This window comes from Gossypium raimondii, chromosome 5 (assembly GCF_025698545.1).
Source record: "Gossypium raimondii isolate GPD5lz chromosome 5, ASM2569854v1, whole genome shotgun sequence".
NCBI lineage: Eukaryota > Viridiplantae > Streptophyta > Magnoliopsida > Malvales > Malvaceae > Gossypium > Gossypium raimondii.
This window is the reverse complement of record NC_068569.1, coordinates 51851721-51878353: the sequence shown is the minus strand read 5'-3', so window position 1 is coordinate 51878353 and position 26633 is coordinate 51851721. Positions and strand designations below refer to the sequence as shown.

The window sequence follows — 26633 nt, the reverse complement described above, 5'->3', positions numbered from 1 at the left end:
TTAAAAATAATCTAAAATTTTTCAAGCCTAACCCATTTTTGGCCCAGCTCAGTCAACCCAGAAAAGTCCATTTGAGAGTTCAAAAAATAAGAAAATATTAAAAAGTATTTTTATATTCTTAATTAAATTTAAAATTTAAAAATATTTTTTGTTCTTTAAATTAAATTCTAGTTGGAATAGCTAGTGACATAAAAACATTGTCCAACCATGGAAGAAGAAACACATTTTGTTTTTACAATTTGGGTTTTGAAAAATAATTTAATTGTAATTAAAACTTGAAATAAGTTTGAAAAAAAAATTGAAAACCCTAAACAAAAATTCCCAAAATCAAAACCCTTTCCCGAAATCCCCAAATCAGACCACCCAAAATCCCCAAAATCGTCAACCCTAAACAATTTATGGTGATATTAGAAATAAATGTAAAAGAAAATAAATATCTATTTTAATAATTTTTTATGGCCATTCCCCATTCCCCAATCTTGCTCACCTCCTCTTGCATCAAACATGCCCAAATCTCATTTCTGACAGCTTCTTCTCCAACTGGTTCTGATGTTGGCAGTGGCAACCCAGCACTTGGACCATCCATGGCAAGACCTTCAGAGGCATTAGGAGCGTTATCAAGAAATTCCTTCACTTCTCGACTCTTTTCATCAACCAGCTTCCAGTTGCAACCACGACAGAGATATCTCCCGTTACTTTGTTTTCAACAACTTGTGCTTCCCTAATCATCTCTTTCACGGCTTTCAACCAATTTTCAACTCCCTTCTTCAGTATCTTCCCCAGAGGACGAAGAAGCTCTGCTTTCAATTGCAGCTCTATATCTTCCATATTGCAATTCAATTCATCTCTGATCCTCTTGAAGTTAATCACATAATCGTTCAGCTTCGTGTGATATTGCAAATGTTTACAAACAGGAGTTCCGAGACAATTTGCAATGCCGACAACAGGCTCTACGTACTCCATTTCTATGTCCCTGCGATGCAATCATATATAACAGTAGCAGAGAATGAAAATCTGTGAATGAATTGGATATTTTATGAAGTATTGATATGGGAGTGTAAGCATGAAAACGAAAACATGAATGCAAGTTCCAAGCACTGGCGTTTATTAGATGGAGCTATGGATGGGTGGCAGACAGAAACATGATGAAATTCTGGTCACCATTGTATATCCAGAATCAACCTCTCAAACTATATAACATGCTAGATTCAAGTGTGCAAGATTTAATTATAGAATATTAAGAGGTAAAATGTTCAACAGCATGAGATTTCAACATTGTATTGCTTCTGGGTAGCTCTTTTCGTATTAATTTGTATCTACAGTAGACTATGTCTGCTGATCATCCTGTCTTAAAATTGATAATCACTGCTTCAGATCTTATTACCTTGACTATCCTACAAAGCATAGCTCTTTTCGTATTAATTTGCATCTATAGTAGATTATGTCTGCTGATCATCCTGTCTCAAAATCTAAAACTGTTGATAATCACTAGCGGAAACCATTGCTTCAGATCTTATTACCTTGACTATCGTACAAAGCTAGCTGCTATAACAGTAGCTGATAATAAAAAACAACCATTGTATAGTCATGAATGAAGCAAATGAGAGAAAATTACCTTGACTGGATGCTTGAAAATTAGTGATAGACCTTGGAGATGAAAAGAAATTAAAAAGAGTGAAGAAGAAGGTGAAAATAGAAATAAGCAAAATTGTTATAGGAATTAATGGGAAAGCATAATTACGCGTATAAAAAGACGAATGTGGTGGATATAATTAATGTTGTGTATAAAAGACGAATGTTGTGGAAAGCATAATTAACAATAAATAATTAATGGGAAAGCATAATTACATGTATAAGAAGCATAATTGCTTGTTTTGTCCCTAATTCTACTTTTACCATCAACCTTTGTTTCAATATTTCTTTTCTTTCAAAAGTTTTCAATCTTTCGTATGTTTGTTCACTGTGAAGTTTTTTACTCAGTTAATTTTTAAAAATAATTTCATTTATTTTCTTTAAATTAAGATTTTTTCAATTTAATGTATTATGTATTTTACTATTTTCTACATGTAATTATCTTATTGGATTAACTAACTAATAAATTATATCTCATTAAAATATTCGACATATGAAATCCCACATTATCACGGTTAGCTTTTTAAGGTACTTTTATTAAATCTATTAAAAAAGAAGATTGAAAAAAAGAACAAAGGTTGAAATTAAATATACAAGTGAATGAGTTGTATTAGGGTGTGAAATTAAATATGAAACTTACTATATGGTTTTATATTATGTGTAAACTGTACTTGATTCATCTATATGTTTAGCTATAACTAGAATTTAGTGAATTCATCACTAAAATGGACTGAATATTAGCTATTATGAACAAGTATAAGGTTCAAAATGTAACTTTGTTTTGTTTTGTTTTCAATTTGTTATTGGATTTTATTAAATCATAATTTTTTTATTTTTCATACAATTTAGTTATTCAACAACTTCAAGACTTTATTTTTCTAAAATCTTATCTACATTTTTCTATTTTATAAATATTTTGAGTTTTTTTAATAATTTTTTATACACAATCAGAGTCAAATTGACAGAAAATATAAAAACTGACGACTAAAATTATTATACCAACTGAAACAAGTGCCACTTAACAGTCGGGTGACAAAAAGAAAATAATTTCGAAAACATTAGTGATCAAATTGTAACATTTTTTAGTTAAGTGACCAAAATGAAAACTTAACCATAGTTGAATTTTACCCTAAATTCTTTTAAAAATTTTAATTTAGAATTGTTTATCTATACTATATATTAAGCATTTTACTGAGTTGGTGTCACATATCAATCAAGTCCCAACTCAATAACAAAATTACCAAAAATTCTATTTTATTTGCAAAGTAAGATATATGTTTATGAGGGTGTTTTCATCATTTTATATTTTTTATAAATCAATAAAAATTTACCCATAATGATATTTGAACTAGGGACATCATGCATATAAAGCTTTTTCATTTACATTATAACTAAAACAATTTAAAGTTTTCCTTTGAAACTTTAATAAGTATATTGTGTTCTAAATTTTATTCATTTGTATATGTAAATAATGTCATTGATTTAGCGAGACAAATGAACATGACACCAACTCAGATTGAAGACAAAACAATGATAAACATTTGTATTCATTTAATATTCATGTGTTAGTTCCGAATCATACTCTTAATTATTTGTTGTATGTTCTTTTTAAACACAAATATGTGTTCTAAATACGTGATTTTCACACGCAAATGTATGTGCTAAGATTCCTAGTGTCATTAAAACCTTTTAAAAAAATTGTAATTATTAAACTCCTTGATATACTCTTAAAAATAATCTAAAATTTTTTCAAGCCTAACCCATTTTTAGCCCAACTCAGTCAACCCTGAAAAGGCCATTTGAGACTTCAAAAAATAATAAACTATTAAAAAATATTTTTATATTCTTAACTAAATTTAAAATTTAAAAATATTTTTTATTATTTAAATTGAATTCAAGTTGGAATAGCTCGTGACATAAAAACCTTGTCCAAGCCCAACTCAACCATGGAAGAAGAAACACATTTTGTTTTTACAATTTGGGTTTTGAAAAATAATTTAATTGTAATTAAAACTTGAAATAAGTTTGAAAAAAAATTGTGGTATATTTTGTAATCTTTTGACAAAAAAATGACATCCGAGTCGATTTTATAAGTCTCTATAATATCAGTCCTAGATGTTCTTCAAGAGCATGAAATTGATTTCGTTTGTTTCTAATTTGTTATTGGATTCTATTGAATGATACTTTTCTTTATTTCTCATACAATTTAGTTCTTCAACAACATATTCAAGATTTTATTTTTCTAGAATTTTATATACATGTTTTCTATTTTATAAATGATTTTGAGTTTTTTTAATTTTTATATAAAATCGGGTCAATTTGATAAAAATATAAAAATTAAGGACTAAAATTGTAACATCCCAAACTCAGCCTAGATGTTATGGCTAAATTTGGAGAAATTACATTAGCTTATTTAAAAACCTAGAAATTGAATTTGAAATCGTGTGCTTTGGCAATATTAATTCGACAAATCACTTTCCAGTTTTAAAAAACATTCATTAAAACTATTTATTTTATTATAGAAAAACACTTAAATGATTACTTTATTTTGCAACGAAAATTTCAGAGTATTAAATTTTGAAAATCATGACTTAATTTGCAAAACACAAAACTTTGTAGTTTTAAGTAATAATTACTAAATTCAACTAAAAAACCAAAACGTAAAGCAAAATACAGAAACAGATCTGATGCTCCAAACTGATATATGAAATGTCTTGATGCTTCTTTTTGATTCTCCACAACAAATAAATAAGTTATCTCGGTGATCCAAATCTAAAATATGACATATATTAAAATTCCACTTCTGATATATGAGATATTTCCAATACTGAAACAAGATGCATGTGCTATGGAGTTACGCAATAAACGGAGGCTCGCAAGGTAGGGAACTCGTCTCAAACATCGTCACAAGTCACACATGCAAACAAATAAAGCATTAGGCTACCTTAATAAAAGACGCACCATGAGGGGAAAAAGTTGACAAGTTTCGAATTTCATAATGCACCAAATTTGAACTTGCATTGAAAACAAAGTTTAACCTTGAATTGTTACCTAAGTTATACCCTTTTTACATTTTGATACCTAAATAAATTACTTTTTTTCTTTTTCAAATCGGTATTTTCGTTAGTCAAATCGTTAGCTAAATTGATAAGTCTATTTCTAAAAAGTATCTTAACTAGTAAATTAGTACCTAAACTATACCGTTTTCCACTTTTGGTGCCTAAACATTTTCTAATCATAAGTAGTATTTAAACTTTTTTTTACCGTGTTGGTACTTTTGTTAATTCAATAGTTAATCAAATCGTTAAGCTTATTTAAAAGAAAAAGAGATAATCCATTAAAATAGTCATACAATAAAAATAAAAAATATTATTTTCTTTATATATATTTAAAAATTACTAAAAATTCATAAAAAAAATAAAAATAAAGAAAATCGATTTCATGCATTGTAATGCATGTCAAAAGTCAAGGTGGCGAAGTGGTAGGCGGGTATACATGGTTTAATCAAGTATGCATATGAGACTATGTTAACATTTGGAAGAAGAAGAAGAAGAGAGCAATTTATAATGCATAATGCATGGTAACATTTTTGGTTCATTCTAATGACTTTCGTTCATGAAGGACGCCCAGTAAGACGACGATTTTCATGGATACTGTGTGTTGCTAATAGGAGGCGCACGAATTATATGTACCAGCCATGACTTGGTGCATTTCATTTCAAAGGCTCAAAATATGCTAAATCTATATACCTATCTATATAAAAGGTAGGGTCCATTTATCTACTTTGATATTTTCATTTGACATAATTCGATCATCTACTTTTATAATGGCATTAGTTACCCAAGTAATTAACATCCCTAACTTTATCAATTAAAATGATTACATGAATTTCTCTTAAAAGCACCTTTCCAACACTATATATATTTATTTACATGGATTATTTTTTTGTTCAATTATTTACATGAAGTTGAAATAGGTATTTTTAAAAAAAATTGTCCTCAGCATTAAAGGTGTCAATTATTTCAAACTTTCAACTAACTAATGATATTATGTAGTGGAACCAGATTTTATCAACTTAAAGAATAGATACTAAATTTTAAATTTAAACATAGTAGAGAGACCATAATCATAATTTGACCTAAAACAATATATGCCTAATACAATTATTCATCATTTTATTTAAAAAGTGTAATTATTTGAAACATAGGGTGGAAAATTTTAACTCCAAAAGCAAGACTAAGATTTTACCATATGTCCTATTGATATTTTTATAGAAAATTATTTTTAATTTAAGTTAATTGGTATAAATTATTATAAATTTACCGGAAATGAGAAAACTAATATTTACTAAAAATAATAAAAACTTATATATGTAAATGTATATATATATATGCATATGCATATGCCTTGCAAGTTTAGCCCAAATATTTTATATTTTTGTCAATTAGTCCAAATAGTTAATATTGTTAATTCCAATTTTGCTCTCTCTCTCTGCCTCTGCATTATATAGGAAATGGTCAATTTTCAAGTTTAGCCCCTATCATGTACTCAAAATTAAGATTGTAATAATGGTTAAATTTTAATTTTGATCTTTATACTACACTCAAATTTAAGATTTAATTTTTATACTTCAACTTTTGACATAATTTGGTACCTCAATTTTTACAATATCTCATTGATCAACTCAAATACTTTAATTTGATTAAAATGTTCATGTAACACTTAATAGTTGTCAACACTATTAAAATTATTTATTAAATTCAAGCCATTGTAATGTCTTTTTTTTTGTTACATGACTACTAAGTGAGTATTTTCTTTTTATTTCAAAATGTCATACCATGGATTTGAGCATAAGAATTTAATGGTGATAACAATTGGATCAAAATTTTAAATTCGAAAAATAGAGAGATTGAATTCTTAAAAATAAAAGTATGAAGACTAACTTTTAAATATGCAAAAATGTAGAGACTTAAAGTATATTTTAATATTCAGTTATTTACTCTATAATTTAGTCCAAAGAAAAACCTCTTATAATGCCATTAGGTAGTCTAAATACTTTATTTCGATTAAGATGTTGATGTGAATTTTAAGAATTGCTAACACTGTTAAATTTTCTATCAAATTTCAGCCCATTACAATGTCATTTTATTACGTGAATACCGAGTAAGTATTTTTATAATTTTAAATTATCACAACAACAAATTTAACAAATAAATAGAGGATATGTCTACTTAAAATTTAAAAGAAAATATCGTATAACATATATAAAAACCATGACTAAAATCAATTACAGCACCATAAAATATGTGTATATTCTCCCCCCATTATACAAAAATACATGTAGATAACGCAGTGTTATTCATAATCAAAACGGCCCCTAGACAAAGCATTTTCGATTGGCAAATATATTTTGATAAAAACCATTATAATACTTAGACCTAAGCATAACCACAAAATCCATTATCACACTGAACTCCAGGCGAGCACTGATTGCCACACTTGCCACAGTGGTTGACATTGTTAGCAACATTAGTACAAACTCCACCACAGCAACGTTGCCCGAACTTGCACCGGTTGCCACATTTTCCGCAGTTGTTCTGATCACTAAGCACGTTACGACAATGCGTCTTACAGCAATACAGTAGACTGGTCCCGTTGTTTGCGGAAATACCCTTGCATATGTTTAGAGAAGGGTGAGGATCACAATCGGCACCTTTCCTGATCTTATCTTTCGTCGGCGAGGTCTTTAAGAACCGGCTTCTCGATCGAAGGTTAGGGATAATAACAGGATGATCGAGCACATATTCTTCCTCGCCGTCGAAATCTTCCATTTGGAATGAGAAGGCTGGTTGAGGATACAAAGATAAGAGGATGGAGATAGTAAGGGAGAGGATGGCAATGAGGTTGAGAGTGTTAGAAGCCATTGTTTATCAAATGGAAGGGAATATTTGCACAAAAGAGTATAAGCCAATGAAAGGTGGAGAGGGTGTTTAATTTAAGCTGCATATTTATACTAGATTACCCCATAAATTTAGGGAAAGGAAGCCATGTTCTTCAATTACAAAAGTCTTTGATAAAAATAGTACTTGTTTATACTCGGGTTGGGGTTGAATTCTTATAATGGGAAGCTAGACACAAATTATCATATTTTTAGAAATTAATTATAAGGTTAAAATAATGGGTAAAGTACAAAATAGTCTACTAACTATTTAGTTTGTTCTATTTTGGTCACCCAACTATTAATTTTTTATTTAATTAGTCACTCAACTTTTCTAAATTAAATATTTTAGTCACTCTTATCGTTTAATGAAAGTCTAATATGGGTTTTCTTATTAGCCTAATAACAAATTTAGCCCTCCAGTATTTACAAATTATTTCAAATTTGATCCTAAATCTAAAATTTTTAACAAGTCTAGCCCTGAATGTTTAAAAAATTCATTTTAGTCCCAATTCTAAAATTATAAATATATTTAAACAATCTTAAAAATATTTTTATATTTAATTTTAAAATTTATATTTACTTTTCTCGTCAACCATGCTCATTTTCTCATCAATCAAACACATGAAAAACCCATAAATTAAAGATATTTTTTTGATTCAATCTCTTTTAATTTAGTCCCTTTTTCTTTTCTCATATTGTTTGCTCAAATGCCTAATCAAAACCTAGAAAGAAGCTCAAAATTAACAAATTTATAAACCCAAAAAAATGATTGGATTAATGACATTAACTTCGACAACCTTACTCTTTGCTACAAAAATAGCATTTAAGGACATGCCACTTGATATTTCCAACTTCGTCAATTGAATCAAAGAAAGAACAAAGTGGAAAATACTGTTGAAATTCGTTTTGCGTACAAATTTCTTTAAAATATTATTATATTTTGTTTTTGAAATATTTAAAATTTATATCTACTTTTTTACTTTTTTAAATTTTTATAATTAGATTTAAAATGACAAATCTTGTAAACACTTGTAGGGCTAAATTTTTATTAGGCCAATAAAATAAAACCCATGTTAGACTTTCATTAAGCATCGGCGAAAGAGTAGCTAAAATATTTAATTTTGAAAAGTTAAGTGACTAAAACGAAAAATTTAATAGTGAGATAACAAAAATAGAATGAACTGAATAACTGAATAGTTGGGTGACTATTCTTGTAATTTACCCTAAAATAAAATTTTAAGAAACCTCAAAAGGTTTAAATGAAAATTTACAAATTCACCCTTGCTTGTAGGGAGGCATATATACATATTGATATTTCCGTTTAGCTTGATAAATGTTTTACCCCCTCTCTCCCCCCCTATTTTGTAGTGTCCCAATGTGCAAAAAAGTATAAGGTATATATATATATATGTTATATCATCATGCGGTTTAAAAGGTAAGTCACATTAAATTTTTTAATGGAACTAAACATGAGGAAGCCAAAAAAAAATTTGGGATCGAAAAGAAATTTTAATTTTAATAGCCTATTATTTTTATAACTTTTAAAAGATTAAATTAAATTTTAATAATTTTAGGGAAGACCAAAATGTAAGTTTACATTTATTATTTTGAAATTTTAAAATTTTCTAAAGAGCTAAAATAATAATTTTTTATTTTAAGGGGGCCGGGCCCCTACCATCCCTCCTGAATTCACCTCTGGAGCTAAAGAAAATATTGGTCAAAATATTGAAGATACACATTTCGAAAAATAAAGCTTAAAAGCAATCAAATTATAATAGAAAAACTAAATCAACCATAAACAAATAGTATATATATGGAGCTTCTATACAAAGAGATATCTCGATGCTCCAAACCAACATATGGGATGCCTTGATGCTTAACTTTTGATGTTCCACAACAGATATATGAAATATCTTGATGTTCCAATTTTGAAATATCGAATATCTTAATTATATCTAACTTTTTGATGCATAAGTTATTTGGATGTTAAACAAAAAGCGAAATCGCATGAAATGCATGCAAAATAATGCATGTCAAAGTGTCAAAGATTGCATGTGAGGCCATGGTAACATTTGGAAGATAGCAATTCTCAAAAAGGTTGCTCTCAATTTTTTAGGTCTTATTTCGACCTGAAATTTGTGTGTACATTAACCTTAATGCTCTATTATAGTGACGAGAAATTTGAGCCAAATTCTATGATTTTAAAAACATCTAAAGAGGTGTGCAATTCTTTGATATTATTGAAGTCTTGGAAGGTAATTTCATATAAACTATGTGCACCTAGTAACAAACAATTTCGCCTTAAATACAAACGGTTCAATCCTTGGCAACAAGGCTTAGTTCTCAATCATTCAAATCTTTTATTGATGAGTACTCATCATATAGATGTAATTGTATACATTTAACTTAGATTTATGTGAGTTTTTAAGTAAACTATTGCATTTAGTTATCACTAGGGCTTTTCTACAAGTTCAATTATTAAATTAGTTATTTTATTTTATTTGTTTTTACTTATTTACTTATTTTATTTTCTTAATGATTGTTTTATCTCTTCTTAGTTAATTATTAGATTTATATTAGTTTAATTATAATCTTGTGTTGAAGTTGTAACACCCTGTACCCGATCCGATTCACGAACCCAGATATAGAAACTTAAATACTTAACAAAATTTTACAAGCAAAAACCATATTGAACATATACTTCTTATTTATTTATTTTCTTTTCTAAGTCAAAGGATTTTGAAGAAAAATTTTATCAATTACAACATATTCTCAAAAGCAATATAAGACATTACAACTTAATTTCTTTTTGTAAAACAAACTTAATTGTGGCGTAATATATTGTTCATCATATTCCTAAGAGTGCCCCTCTGTATGCATAATATTGCTCTACAAATGATCATCTTGTCTTAATCTTGACTTGGTCCCTTTCAGTGTGTTGGCCCAATTCCAAGAACATCCATTACAAATAGACGCCTGTAAGTTCATCAGAACTTAGTGAGTCTCAACTAATATTACCTTTAACATTGTTGTTGAATTCCTCTACTTGAAGATTCTGGACTTCCTTTCAGACTTTGATGGATACTTTTCTGATTCTTGGTGGATAACTATACATCCATCTCTTCCCTCAACCACCTTATACACATTTTGCCTAATAAGTTGATCACAAACTACACACCGTAATGCGTATCCTATTTCACAACCCCATTTGAAGATAGAAGTTGGATATATTTCTCAGAATGATATACGTGTGATTACTACTCTTAGTGGATTCTTATATTGGCTCTAGCAGCTAATAGAATTCCAGTCACATCGTATCTTTAAGTCGATCCAGACAACAAACTAATTTCGATAAATGCAATGTTTTAGATCATCCAATAGAATCCCAGATGACCTCGATACATTATGTAAGAACTTCCAAGTTTGGCAAGCACTTACACCACCTATAATCACAGATATGCCAAGCTCTCTATCCTAGCGGGTTACTATGGGGAGATCACCCATTAGGTAAACTATCGAGAACTCTTTTAGAAAATGCCTCAAAGACATTTCCAGATCTCGCCACAAAGGTAGACTAACATCTCACACTTAGGTGTTACAAAATTTACCATATAAGCTTTCCAAATAATATGCTATTTCTAAGATTGCATGCAACTCCACTCAATTATGTTGGATTTACTCTTAAACAATGACTTTTGCTCCAATAAATTAAGCATATTAAACATGAATTAATATCCCAGAAATACTAAAACAAGAAATAAGTATACATAATTGAGAATAAGAATCAATTATTTATCGCGTAAATTAAAAATCAAATAATAAGATTCATCATAGGTTTCATCTTCCCTAGGTATCTAATAAATTATTTCATAATCCTAAATGAAAATATCTTAAAGTCAGAATAACCACAAGACATAAAGAAACTCATAAAAATTTTGAAAGAAATTAAAAAGAGATCTTCAATCTTGATGGAGATTCACTTTTGAGTTGGCTTCGATGGTATTCTTTGAGTGTTTTCTTCGATCATCTTCGATGGCTCCCTTCTCTCTTCTTCTAATTGCTATTTATAGGCTTTAGAATGCTCAGAAAGCTTAAAAATTGTGTTTTTCCATGTATTTGGGAAGCAGGGTGCGAAATCAACACGGCTGGCATGGGCTGGCACATAGGTGTGTCCAGCTGGTGTGGAAAGGCCCAGGCCATGTGACTCATGAAAACAGCTCTGTTTGTCTGCTTTTGGCTCATTTTTCGCTCCTTTCACTCCCAAATGCTCTTCTAAGTATAAAAACATAAATTTTAAATGATTAGGGCATTAAATTAACTAATTTGCATAATTAATCATCCAAAAATGCATTAAAAATAAGATTAAAATATGTTACTTTTATAGCTTATCATCCATATTTTAAGGAAATTAAAGTGATCAACTTATTGAAGCTACACACTACTTATAAATAGAAAACTTTATTCTTTAGTGTTTTGTATAGGTTGAGTGAGCATAATATAGTTCATTGTTATGAACATTTTATTTGTGCAAACCTTTTATTATATGGGACTGAGTTTTTACAATTCTCAGTAGGAAAAGCTGAGTAAGGGAGTGAATTCACACTAGAAGTGCAATTGTGTGATTGGTTGGGTTTCATTTATTGTATTGTGTTTTAGTAGAAATTTATCTCTAGGTATGTCTCTCTAAAAATATGTTTGTATCAAACTATTAAAAAATCATTGGTGTTGGTCTTGTGTTTCTTCTCTTTTTTATTGTCACATCTCATAACACCTTTAACCTATATCCGTCGCCGAAACAGAGTTACAGAGTATTACCAGACTAACAAAATAATAAATTATTTAATTCATACATAAATGCAAACATAATCCAATTATATTCAAATACATTTATAATGTCCCTTAATCGAGCCTTCAAGGCCCTAAAAATACTTTGAAAATAGTTCCGGACTAAATCGAAAACATTTGGAAATTTAAGAAAAAATTTAAAAATTTTGAACTGTAAGGGTTACACGGCCAAGAGACACGCCCGTGTCTTAGCTCGTGTGGGCATTCGAAATAAGGACACAAGGTCGTGTCCCAACCCGTGTGAGTATACCGACTTAGGTCACATGGCCAAACCACACACCTATGTGCCAAGCCATGTGAGTATACTGACTTGGGTCACATGGCCAAGCCACACTCCCGTATGCTAAGCCGTGTAAACATATTGACTTGCAACCCTTTAGAAGCTACAACGGACACACGGCCAAGTTGCATGGTCATGTGTCACACACAGCCGTGTTGTATGGCCGTGTAAGCCTAAAATGTACCTTTTTCAACAAGTTTACCATTTCAAGCCTACTTGGAACCTAAGCAAACCATTTACCTATCAAAATACCCATTCAAATTGACTTTATTCAAGCCGAAAACATACCAAAATCAACATAATTCAATGCTTAACCAATGTACCCTCATTGGTACCACAAATATATGTACAATTTATATTAAAACATAGCATTAATTCAACCTATTAATTCATTCAAGACATCAGCTATCAACACCAACTCAAGCATGTCATAACTTGGCTACTTAACAACCAATTCATCACATACTTTTTTAACCATTCCAACAAGTGTCAAATGACCATATACACATATAAATAAGGATCAAAAATACCGAAAGAAGATCAACCAAAGCAATTTGTACAACCAATCTCATACTTAACTATTTACATATCCAAAACATTAGTAACATCACAACCTATTACATGTAATATAATCTGATATAAATGTTTCAAAAGCTACTTAATTAAGCTGGATAGTGTGACTTGAGTGATGATCTGATTGTCCAACCACCCGATTATCTACAATGACATTAAACAACACAAATAAGCTTAATGAAGCTTAGTAAGTTTGATGAGTTAAATGATAAATCTTATCGAATTAACTATAATAATTCAAACAATAATAACCATCCAAAAGAACTACCTATCGTTCACAACTTCAATCAATAAATTCATATATATTCAGATTAATATGAAATAAACAACATATCTTTCAAATTCATAACTAAATTACCATACCGAGATTTTCCATTTGAAGAACGACTTATGGGTAAAAGTACATCATCAACAGAAGTTCATAAAAGTTTATCCTCCTGAGTATTCCAGTAGAAGCTCGTAAGAGCTTAACAGAAGCTCGTAAGAGCTTATCCAACCGATTTACTTGGGTAAAATACCGAAATCTCCTTCCGATATCATCTCCGAGTCAAACACCAAAACACAAATGTACTCAAATCTCGCGTTCAATTCAAATCAAGTTTTTAAATCAATAGTATAAATCCAACAATAATTCATTTCCAACCACATAATATACATAATATACATTACAAATTTATAAAAATGTTACATTTAACCGTACGAACTTACCTTGACCAAATTGTAGAAGTTGCAAAAGTGCAGGGGCTATTCCATAATTTTTTCTTTTCCACGAGTATCTACGAAATCTTGATCTAAAATGTAAAATTATTTATTTATGAGCATATATTTCAATCCTAATTCATTTTACAATTAATACCCTTTTATTTTCCAAAATTACATAATTACCCCAAACTTTTACAATTTTTACAATTTTATCCCTTAGCCCTAAATTCATCAAATTAACCATTCTTTTCTCAAATAAATATTTATATAAATATACTATGCAAAGATAAGAGGACTGAAATAGTAAGGGAGAGGATGGCAATGAGGTTGAGAGTGTCAGAAGCCATTGTTTTTCAAATGGAAGGGAATTTTTGCACAAAAGTGTATAGGCTAAGGGAAAGTGGAGAGGGTGTTCAATTATTTATAATAGATTACCCCATAATTTTAGGGAAAGGAAGCCATGTTCTTCAAATACAAAAGTCTTTGATAAAAATTGCAAGTTATGTTATTAGGATACTAAGTTTAAGTGTCGGATACTAAAAGAAATTAAATTAGGTCCATTTTTGCAGTGAATAATGAGAAATTTTTCCTCATTTTCAACGTCAACCTCGATTGTTTATACCTTAATTCGGGTTGAAGATTAATTCTTATAATATTAATTAAAATATACATTAGAAAAATTAGATTTCCAAGCTATTTTTATATAATTTTAGGAAGAATGGGGTAACACAATTTGAACCTATGTTAAAAATAAATGCGTAATAAGAGCTTTAATCACTATACAACTCATGACAATAACTTAATTGCTATTTGCTCTTATAACATGAATTTCTCAAGCTTGAGCTCAACTAAATAATAATCGAGTTGAATTCAAGTTTTTTTCAAACTGAATTTAAGTGGTTTGTGAATATTGATATCTCATTTACACCTTCAGGTTTCACTTAGAATCTAAAGTGTGAACTAATGGGCATTGTTTTTGTTTATTATTTTTCATTGTTTGAGGAAGATTAGTGCGGATGTCTTTTTTATATAATCACGAGTATGTTCATTCATTTTATGATTTTAGTATAGTTATGGTTGGACTGAATTGGTATTTAAATAAAACCTTCCTAATAATGGTGACTTCAACATTCAAATTCAGTCCAAATATTTAGAAAAGTGATGTGATTTTTTTCTTTTGTTAAATTCTATAAAAGAAGGCTTTGTAATATTTTTTTTTGTAAATTTAGCTTTTCTAAGTTAAATTAGAAAATTATATTTTAGACCCCAAAATCTATAAATTTACAAGTCAATATAAGGTAAATTATAGTTTTGCCTTATAAAAGGTTCTTTTGGTAAGATAAAGTAACGTTACAATCTAGCAAAATGAGAAGTCGTGGAAAGATAATGGATAGAAAGATTGGAGCAGACCTTAGAAAACAAGTGTTGTGGTAGGCGATGGTGATGGACATAATAAGGGGATGAGAAAGATAAGAGCTACGGTACCTGTTGTGTAAAAAAAAAGTTACGAAGAGAATTTTGCAATGCTCAATTTGCCCTAAAGATCGAAAGTTATACCCATTAAACATCTTGACAAGAGAGGATTTAAATAAAGTGTATCACTCGTTTAATGAAGAAATAACGAAACACTTATATTTTAAAGAAAGATTAAGAAATTAATTTCTTAATTATATCCATATTTAAACTTCCAAACCATAGTCTCTAATACATCCCAAAAATACAATAGTATAATTATATTTTAGATGTGATAAAATATATAACATAATCCAGCAGGACCGCTAAAAAATTTCTCGCTTCCCCAATTTCTAGTATAATTTTGTAAATTGTAATTGCTAGTTCAAAATGTGTAATTTGAGTCTTAAAACCAATTTTTTCAATAATTTTGTCAAACAATTATATGGTATTTTAAAAGAATGTGGTGATGTTGCATATACACATTAATTTTCTCTCTTTTTGTTTTTGAAAACGCAAAAAAAATCAATTGTGCAAAAAAATGCTAAACAGTATATATTACATCATCATATATTTTAAAAATGAATCATGTTAAATTATTTAACAAAATTAACGTTAATATTAAAGATATACATTTTAAAAAAATAAAAAATAATTAAATTATAATAGAGAGACTATATCCAGCAAAACCAAATAATGCTATAACTTCGTTAGAATTAGATTTAGTTTCAAGGGTTACTTTAGATGGACGTTGATTTTCAGTGCGGTACGTTTAGCTTTTTATTTTGTCTTATGCTATAGTGTTTAATCTCATCACCACTACTATTTTTACACTAACCGTAAATAAATGCACCATCCATCTAAAAAGACCCTAAATGAGAAAAGATTCCCTCTATTCTCGATTAAGGCATACTATAAGCCTTACAAATGACTCGTAGTGATATTTATAAATCTTAAGATTTTTTTTTTATAATTTTGTCAATTACGTTATTGGATATTTCTACTTGTTTTACTTTTTAAAATGTTTATTTTTAATTTTGAGATTAAATTTTTTTATTAATTTTATGATTTATTTTTTAAAACATGAGGTGATGTGACTTTCACCCCATAAATAAAAGGAAAAAACGAATTTGAGTGCATTCGAATGATCGAATCTATATCTTCCTACAATGACAACAATATTAATGTCAACCGAACTAAAACTCAATCGGCATAAAATAATTTTTTAAATATACAAGAAAAAGCTTTATTGTATATGTCACCTTATTATATGTTTTAGAAAAATAAGTCAATAAAAAAGATATCTCAATAGTAAAAATACATATCTTGAAAAATAAAGAATTTTTTTTGAACAATATCTCATTATAAGTTCTGATCGTATTTGGGGTGTTTTTTTTTTTTTTTTGCATAATGCCTAGAACTACCTATAGCCCCTCCCCATCCTATAAATAGGGGATAATGCGTTTTAGCACACTCGAACCCACGTCCTCCTACATTGGCAACCATGCCCATGCCTCAATCCGCAAAAAATAAAGAAATTAGACATGGTCAAACTATAGTAAAAAACTAAAGGATAAATTTTTCTATTAGTCCTTATATTTTACAAAAAAAACTTATGGGTTTAATAGCTGTATTTTTTGTCAATTTAGTCTCTATACTTTTTAAATTTTAAAATTTTAGTCTTCACCAAACAATACATATTAAATTCATTAAGTTAAGTTTTGTTATTTACAAAACCGATGTGGTAAATATATTATTATATGTGTAATGTCATGTCACTTATTATTCAACATATTACTCACTAAAATCATGTTAATGAATTAACAATTGTCATTTTGTCAATACTAAACTTTCAAAATTCAAGAAATATAGAGACTTAAAATGATCCAATTAGAGAATATGGGCTAAATATGCAATTGTACGCATATTACAGGACTAGTAATTGAATTTAGCCAAACGGATTTAATTGCTATTGTTTGGGTCATGATTAAAATTTCGAAAAGTATAGGGACTAAAATTGACTAATTCAAAAAGTAGAGTGACTAAATTTAATCAAATTAAAATACAATTACAAAATTCATAACTTTCATAAAGTACAAAGACTAATAACAGAATTTAACCAAAACTAAATCCTCTAACAATACATAATATAGAGACTTATGACTTGAACTTTCATTTTAGCACATTCAACACACATTTTCTCATATTAATAATAATATCTATACCAATGAGTTAAGACTCAATAGCAACCTTACAGAAAATTTTAAGTACTTAAAATAGTTTGAAAACTTCTCAAAATGAAACTATCGGATATAAAATTCGAATAATGTATATAAAAACAATGGCTAAAATCAATTACAACAAGCTCAAGATCCACCGTATAAAACTCGTTTTTTACATAAATATATATGTGTATAATCTACATATCCTTCCCCTCATTATACAAAAATATATCGATAACGAAGTGTTATTCATAACCAAAACAGCCCCAAGTAAATTTGCCAATATATTTTGATAAAAATCATTATAAATACTTAAATCTAAGCATAACCACAATACCCAAAGTCACACTGAACTCCCGGCGAACACTGCTTGTCACACTTGCCACAATGGTTAACATTGTAAACAACATCCGTACAAACCCCACCGCAGCAACGTTCCCCGAACTTGCACCGGTGGCCGCATTCACCGCAGTTGTTCCAATCACGGAGCACATTACGACAATGCGTCTTGCAGCAATACAATATGCCGGTCCCGTTGTTCACCGAAAGGCCATTGCATATGTTGTGATAAGGGTCGGGCTCGCAATGTGCACCTTTCCTAATCTTATCTTTCTTGGGTGAGGTTTTCAAGAACCGGCTTCTCGATCGAAGGTTGGGGATGATGGCAGGTTCATCAGGCACGTATTCCTCCTCATCGTCGAAATCCTCCATTTCGAATGAGAAGGTTGAGTGAGGATACAAAGATAAGAGGACTGAAATAGTAAGGGAGAGCATGGCAATGAGCTTGAGAGTGTTAGAAGCCATTATTTTTCAAATGGAAGGGAAATGTTTGCACAAAAGAGTGTAAGCTAAGGGTGGGTGTTTTAAGCTGCGTATTTATACTAGATTTCTCCATGATTTAAGGGGAAGGAAGCCATGTTATTCAAATATAAAAGTCACACTCACATATACAATAAAAAGGTTGAGTTATTTGAATACATAGTTGAGTGTCGAATATATATATATGTATTATATTTAATAGTAAGTTATATTACACTCTTAATAAGGGAATTTAGTTTCGACAACCACGAACTGTAAAATTACCAAATTGTATATATAAATATAGATAGGGCTAAAAGGGTCTGTTTAATGGGTTAAGTAGGTATAAGTGAATTAGATTCTTGTTAATATGCCATTAAATGTTTGACCAATGAAATCAGGAAAAAGATTAAGCTTAATTAATGTAGTTTTGAATTGACAGTAAGATCTGCATCTAAGCCGTCCTAATTTTTAAATAGCCTAATAATAACTGCACTTAATTTCTTTTATCATAAATTTTAAATGCTTGTATCAAAATAAATTATTAAATATAAGGAAAATATTTTATATATTATTAGTGAAGTTTATAGACTTAATAAATAGACTTACGATAATAATAAGTATCCTATAAAATATCAATTTTAAAAAAAAAGATAAATGGGACACCTGGTAATTTTAAAATCTACTTGTAAAATTAAAAACATATACATCAATATACCAAATACTAACCTTAAATATAATATATTATTTTTAAAATCATCAAATTAAGCATCCAATTTTAGGGTTTCTTAACAAATTTACAAACACCGAAAAATAATATCATTTTATTTTTTTCTATATTATGTCATGAAGATTAATCATTTCGGAGTTCATGGCTATCCCTCTTAATAATATCATTTTGTATAAGATAGAATTTTTAGTTTTGACTTAACGTGATTCAAATTACTGTTTAATTATTAAATTATTTTTCATATTTAATATTTTGGATATCTTTTAAGTTAAATGGTGAAAATATTTAAGTATCAGTAAAAATAATTTTTTATATTTTATATTATTGGCGTAATGATAAATTCAACCCTCAATTTTTACATCTTTTGTTAATTTGATTTTTTAGTTAAATTTGATTATTAACCTTTTAAAAGAATTAAATCACTTTTTAAAAACAAAAAATAGATTAAAACATTATTTTTGGGATAATATTTATTGCACGGTTAGTGCATAAGCTTTATGCATCATTAGTGAATAATAATGTGACACATCATCATTAATTAAACAAAAATATGGACGACTTGTAAATAAATACTAATAATTTTTAAACATAATTTTTTTGGTGAATTACAATAACAGGGCAAAGTCTGAACCATCAACATGACTAGCGTGACTTGAGCCCAAACCACATCTGGGGCTGTGAACATTAACTATTAATCGTAACTATTATAAATAAATATTAACGACTATCATATTTAGAATCTTGAGTTTAAGGGGCTAGAGTCTAGAGTTTAGGTTTCAAGATTTTAGTATTTATTTATAATTAACTATGTTTAAGTAAAGTTATTAGTATTCGTTTATCAGTACTTTACTATTTTTTTATTTTATTTAATAATGAGATGTCATGTTATTATTCACGAACAGTGCACCAAATATTCTCTCTTACGTTTTTTAGCAATATTAGCGTGACAACTTGTGTGACAGTTCACATATACTTAATATTGAAATAGTACTATTTATCTTCTATATCACGTCAAAAATAATTTAAAATTACTAAATTTCCCATTATACTCTTATTATTCTCACAAACACCTTTATTTCGAAAATTATATGAAATAATTGAGGAATGATTGAATTTAAGTGTTCACATGACATCGATACCCACATCAAGTAGGGAATGTATAATAATTAAGAAGTCTACTGTCAAATGTGTCTCTTTGATTGGTTCAATTGAGATGAAAATTAGGGTCAATAGACTTTGGGATCATATTGTCATATAAAAAGCCAAAATCAAATTATTATTATTATTATTAGAAGCAGGAGCGGCAGCGGGCCGATAGGGGCCTTAACTGTCCTTAATTTAGGAAAATTAGATTTTAGCATCTTATAACTAATAAAATAATAAAATTTATGTTTTGGTCCCTCTAAAAAATCACTATTTAAATTCAGTTCTTCGCTATAAATTTGTTGGCTTGTACCCTGCTTAAAAACTTTTTCTTAAAATGTAATATAAAAAAATCAGTGTGTGGTATTTTTAGTTTTATTAATACAATATACATTTATAATTAAATATAAATGAAAATAGGTTTAATTTATTAATAATATAAAAATAAAAATATTAGAATAGTAGGGAAGTGGAAGTATAATAATAAAAAGGAGTGAAGTCAAGTCAAGGAGAAATGGGGTTTTTTAATGAAAGCAGAAATCTAGCAAAGCAGACAGCTAGCTATTGTAGGTGGAAATAGAATCGTGAAGAGAGTCAAAGGTTGGAGGCATGAAATGTTGTAAGAACACGTGAAGCCGATCCTGTTTTCCGGCATCAAATACGACGTCCAAACCCACACGCTTTCACCTCGGAGTACCTCATTTCACGCCTCTCTTTTTTAATCACACTCTAAAAATCTTTGATTTGCTAAACACTCTTCAAATTCCTTCAACCTATCTTATATTTCTTTTTTCATTCTTGAATGTTAAAATTACAATTATTTAGGCTCTCCGATCGTTAAAGCTAACAATCAACCACTATAGAGTAATGACAATAATTTTCTTTACGTGTTTTTGTCACATAGCACGTTAGGATTGTACCACATGATAAAATTGGTATTATATATTTATAATTATTAAAAGTTTTAAAAATGTATAAAAATATCAAAGTGCAAAAAAATATAAAAATAATTAAACTTACAAAAATTAAAAATATTTAAAAATAAAAATTAGATAAATTATGAAAAATATAAAAATTGTAACAATTATGAATTTTTAAAATATAGAAATTATTAACTTTAATGTATTTTTATAATTATCTATTATTTGTTAATGATATTAAATATAAAAAATTTTAATTTTCACTATTAGACACAATCTTGGCATGCAACGTAGTGAAAATACCTAGAAAAACAACATCATTGGTTGTTAATTTTAATGTTCAATGGCTCAATTGAGTGCAAAAAGTGTAGGGGCTTAATTGATTTTTTTTAAAAATTTCATGGGCTTTTACGACCCTTTAGCCTATTTTATTATATAACTTTATTTGGTTAAAATATGCCACAAGCCTTTGTACTCTTCACAAATTTGAAATTTAGTCTCTATACTTTTATTTTTAGGAATTCAATTTATCTACTTTATAGATTTCAAATTCAGGCCTAATTGTTATCGTTGTTAAAATTATTTTATTAAATTCAAGTTCATTACAATGCCATTATTTTAGTTACATTGCTACCAAGTGAGTTTTTATTATTATTATTTCAAAATGCCATACCCACAAATTTAACAAAAAAAATTTGTTAGTGTCAACAATTGGATTTTAAATTTAAAATCTAAAAATAGAGGGATTGAATTCCTAAAAATAAAAATATATGGATTAAATTCTAAATTTATGAAGATTAAGTAAACCTATAACATATTTTAACTTTAATTTTTTTTTGTATTATATCCCCATTGCATAATTTAATACCCTTTCCTTAAATTTTAAAATTTGCAAATATGTATTATATTTATATTATATTAAATTGAAATTAAAATAGTATAATATTAATAAACACTTTAAAGTAAAAATATCTTTTCATATCTCTCAATTTCGATTATACATTCATTAATTTGTTCTTAATTTAACAAATTTAATCAGTAACATTTACAGGATATATAAACACTAAGAGCTAACTTTATTATTATACAAATCAAAATTATGTAAAATATATGAAAAACATTAACACTGTAATTAATTGTCTTGAGCTGCTCACTTTGAAATTGACAAAAAATTAAATTATTCCAATTTTTTTAAAGGACTGATTTGCTCAAATCTAAATTAAGAGAGATTGGAAAGTTAATTTTGCCAAATTTTATCACAACCCCCAAGAAAAGGGGATAAAAAATTGGTTGACTTATTATTTAAAGTGGGAGTAATTCCATTTTCAGCTTACAGATCATTTCACATGTTTCCTTGTTCTCTTTAGCATGTTATATTTTCTGCCATAAATTCATTACTTTGTTGTGTTTTGTTCCATCCAGCATGTGCTTTTATAGGTTCATTGTTTCTTTTTTCCATAAGAATAACAATTTATTTATGGAAGTTTTAGGAGGGTTTTTAGTCAAACAAATCATAATTTAATCCAATTCATATACTCATTATAACTCTAGAGTTGTTCATGGGTTGGATCGGCTGATCCGAAAAATAAACAATTTTGAGTAAAATATAGGCTTAAAAATAGGTTTGGGCAAAAAGAATAAGTCTCAACTATGATTTTTTTTACTTGGGCCCGACCAAAATTTTCAATAATAATAAAAAAACTTTGTTGTTTTCGCTATTGTTTTTCCATGTTTTGTAGTTGTTTTCCCACTTTTTTCCACTGTTTTACTATCATTTACTATTATGTTACTACTATTTTATTATTAATGTTTGGATATTATATAACAATTGTTTTATTGTTAATTTTTGCTACTATTTTAGAGACATTTGCTTGTTAAGTTACACTTATCCTAATATTGTTTAAGTATAAAGACTTTTTTTTAATTTATTTTCATTTTGTTGGGAAACATTTATTTAAATATTTTTAGTATATTTGATGTATTATATAAATAATTAACAGGGCCTAAGCCGGACCCAAATTTTAACATTTTTATTCATATTGAACTTAAACAAAAATTTAGACCCATTTTACGAGCCAAACCTAACAATCGAACCTAAAATTCTGTTAGGACCAAACCCAACTCATAAATAACTCTAGTCCTCCCCATATGAAAAATATTCACTATCTATTCTTCCTTTTGTCAACAAATATAACATAATCGCCAAATAAGCATCACTTGTTAGTATATGTGATATCATGTATTACTTACAAGACTTACAAAAAATGTAACGCCCTGATTAATGTATTCCTGTTTCCATAAATATTTGACGTAAATGAGTATTTGTTTTAGTGGTTAAGTGTTCTGGGAGTGTGAGAGGTCTTGATTTCAGTTCTCACTTTTGGCAAAACTTTGCTATTTTAGATCCAAGCCCTTCCCTTGTTGAGTGGGCTTATATAAAATTATTTGTTAATCCATATTAGAATGATCTTGCTGGTTTGAGTGGTAAAAGAGTCAGTGTGTTAGAGATCTTGTGTTTGAATCCCTGTGCGAGCAATGAATGTAATTTTTGCTTCTATATGTATCGATTGTGTGGTGGAATTTGGATGGAGTTGAAATTCTGATAGTGGATGAGGTTAGTGGACGATTTTTAGGGGATTTGGTGGTTAGTAGGTTGTGGGAGTTGTATTGGAGTGGGACTGTTTCAAATTAGATGAAATTAATTCTTTCTCTCTCTCTTTCAAACTTTCTAACGCCAGTTTCCCTTCTCCTCTTTTCTCTACACTTTCTTTTTTCTTCGTCTTTACTCTCTATTCCTGATCAAACAATCCATTGAACTTTTCTTGGGGAATTCGTTAATTGTTGTTTTTTTGCGTTCGTGTGGGTAAGTGTAATTGGTTAGTTTCCTCTTCTTTTTAGTTGAATTTTCGTAACGGTGTAAAATAGGGAAGCTGATTTTCTGTGTGTGTATTGCGTAGGAGTAGACAGTGAACCTGTGAATTTCGCTCCAACAGTTTCAATCGTGATAGTATCTGTTCATGACAATGGTAAGTGTGTGCGTTGTTTCGGGTTGTGTTCTTGATTCGTAATTTGATTGCTAAAATGGTGTTGGGTAATCTGTTTTTAGGTGATGGTGATCTTGGGAGTGGTTTTGCATCAAAACGGTACCAGATATGTACCCTATACACGAAAAATAAGCTTCGGCAAAAGTCAAAATTGCATTCTCTCAACGCCACACGGGCGTGTGCCTGGTCGTGTGGTTGGTCGTGTGTGAGTGTCTAACGATGGTATGGATGTACACAAAACACGACCATGTGGTAGTGTAAACAGAGTTGCTGAGCGAAAACATAGACACATTGTTGAGACTGGTCTTACTCTCTTAGCTCAAGCCAATCTGCCCATGGATTACTGGATTATGCCTTTTGTAGTGTTGTTCATCATAAATCGACTACCCACCCCAGTCCTGAAATGTCAGTCGCCCTACCAAGCTCTTCATGATTGTGAGCCTACATATGATCATTTAAGGGTATTTGGGTGCTGTTGTTTCCCATATCTACGACCCTTTGCGCGTCACAAGTTGGATTTTCATTCTCAGCCATGTAAATTTTTAGGGTATAGTTCCCAAGATAAAGGTTATCATTGTCTTACCCCAGATGGTAAAATAATTATTTCTCGTCATGTTGGTTTTAATGAACAACGGTTCTTGTTTTTCTCATCTAACATGGACCGTGTTAAACCTAGTCCGTGTGTCTCAACATATGTTCCTCTTGTTCAGTCTACTGCCTCCCACCCTGTTGCAACATTCGAGAGTCTCACGGGTATGACATCTTCTCCTCCTCACTGTAGTTCTATACAGTCTACATCAGGTGGTTCATCGACTAAGTTAGGGTCTGCTCATGAGGAGTTCCGGCTTTTAACCTCGACAGATACATGTGGTCTGTCTACTCCCGACATAGTTCCTTTGGCTCCACTGACTGTTTCGCTGGGAAATACTCATACTATGATTACTAGGTCTAAAGTCAGGATTTTTAAACCTAAGGCTCTTCTGTTGAAGCTGTTGACTATGAACCTCGCACGGTTGAGGAAGCACTTACTGATCCAGAATGGCAACTAGCAGTCCAAGCTGAATTTGATGCTTTCATAGCTAACCCCACTTGGGAACTTGTTTCTCTACCTCATGGACGAAATGTGATAGAGTGCAAGTGGCTCTTTAAAGTAAAAAAAAAATCCTGATGGGACTATTACTCGGCGTAAGGCTTGGTTGGTAGCAAAGGGGTGTTCGCATGTTTCCGGATGTGATTTCAAAGAAACGTTCAGTCCATGGTCAAACCTGTTACTATTAGAACCATACTCTCGATTACTGTCTCTCGTGGTTGGCAACTTCATCAGGTTGATATCAACAATGCCTTTTTAAATGGTGATAGCACCGATGAAGTGTTCATGCAACAACCTCTAGGTTATGTTCAGTCTGGTCCAACTGGTAAGCACTTGGTGTGTCGTCTGACGAAGGCATTATACGGGTTGCGTCAAGCTCCACGCGTCTGGTTTGATAAGTTGAAAAGATTTCTTGTTTCTACTGGGTTTATCGTGTCCAAATCTAATACGTCTCTGTTTTTTCGAGTAACGACCGAGTCCGTCATCTATGTTCTAGTTTATGCATGCACCTACTTTAGTTCATTTGGTGGCCTTAAAACGAATCTTATGATATTTATGTGGGACTATTGATCATGGGTTAATTTTTCGTCCATCCGAAAAACTTTCTCTCGTCGGTTATACTAATGCCAATTGGGGATTGGATTTTGATGATCGCCGGTCTACAACAGGATATTGTGTGTATTTTGGTGATACGCCCATTTTGTGGTGTTCCAAAAAGTAACAAGTTGTTTCTCAGTCGACAGCAGAAGCTGAATATCGAAGTCTGGCTGCAGCCACCAATGATGTTACATGGTTAGTTTATCTACTAATAGAATTACAAATTCGTTCTGCCAATTCGCCTGCTATCTAGTATGACAATTCTAGTGCAGTAGCAGTTGCTGCCAATCTAGTCTTACACTCCAAATTCAAACATGTTGAACTTGATTTGTTTTTTATCTACGAAAAGGTGGCTGAAGGCTCGCTTGTTGTCAGTGAAGTCTCGGCTTGTGATCAGATTGCTGACATTTTCACAAACTCGGTCTCCCTGTTTACTCGGTTTCGCAATTTGCTTCAAGTCTTACCTATTGAGAAGTTGGGTGAATGTTAGAGTATAAGATTACGTTAGGTTGTTAGTAATCAGTTATACAATCTGGTATATTGTTATAGAATTGGTTAACAGCAGTTAGTCACACTCACTTATGTATACTGATCTGAGTAAGTAAAAATAATACTAGAATATTCAGTCGTTTTCATTCTATATTACTCTGTTGTTCTATTTTCA

General features: G+C 29.7%; 2 protein-coding genes across 2 annotated transcripts; both read right to left on the bottom strand.

Annotated features, from left to right (window-relative positions):
- Positions 1 to 7014: 7014 nt before the first annotated feature.
- Positions 7015 to 7593, bottom strand: LOC105766497 (protein GRIM REAPER). Its single transcript, XM_012585980.2, has one exon. It carries the CDS (start codon positions 7554 to 7556, stop codon positions 7071 to 7073), a length of 486 nt encoding a protein of 161 aa, XP_012441434.1. The 5' UTR covers positions 7557 to 7593; the 3' UTR covers positions 7015 to 7070.
- A 10143-nt stretch (positions 7594 to 17736) lies between these two features.
- On the bottom strand, positions 17737 to 18476 carry LOC105767708 (protein GRIM REAPER). Its single transcript, XM_012587284.2, has one exon. The coding sequence runs from the start codon at positions 18449 to 18451 to the stop codon at positions 17966 to 17968; it is 486 nt and encodes a 161-aa protein (XP_012442738.1). The 5' UTR covers positions 18452 to 18476; the 3' UTR covers positions 17737 to 17965.
- Positions 18477 to 26633: the final 8157 nt, after the last annotated feature.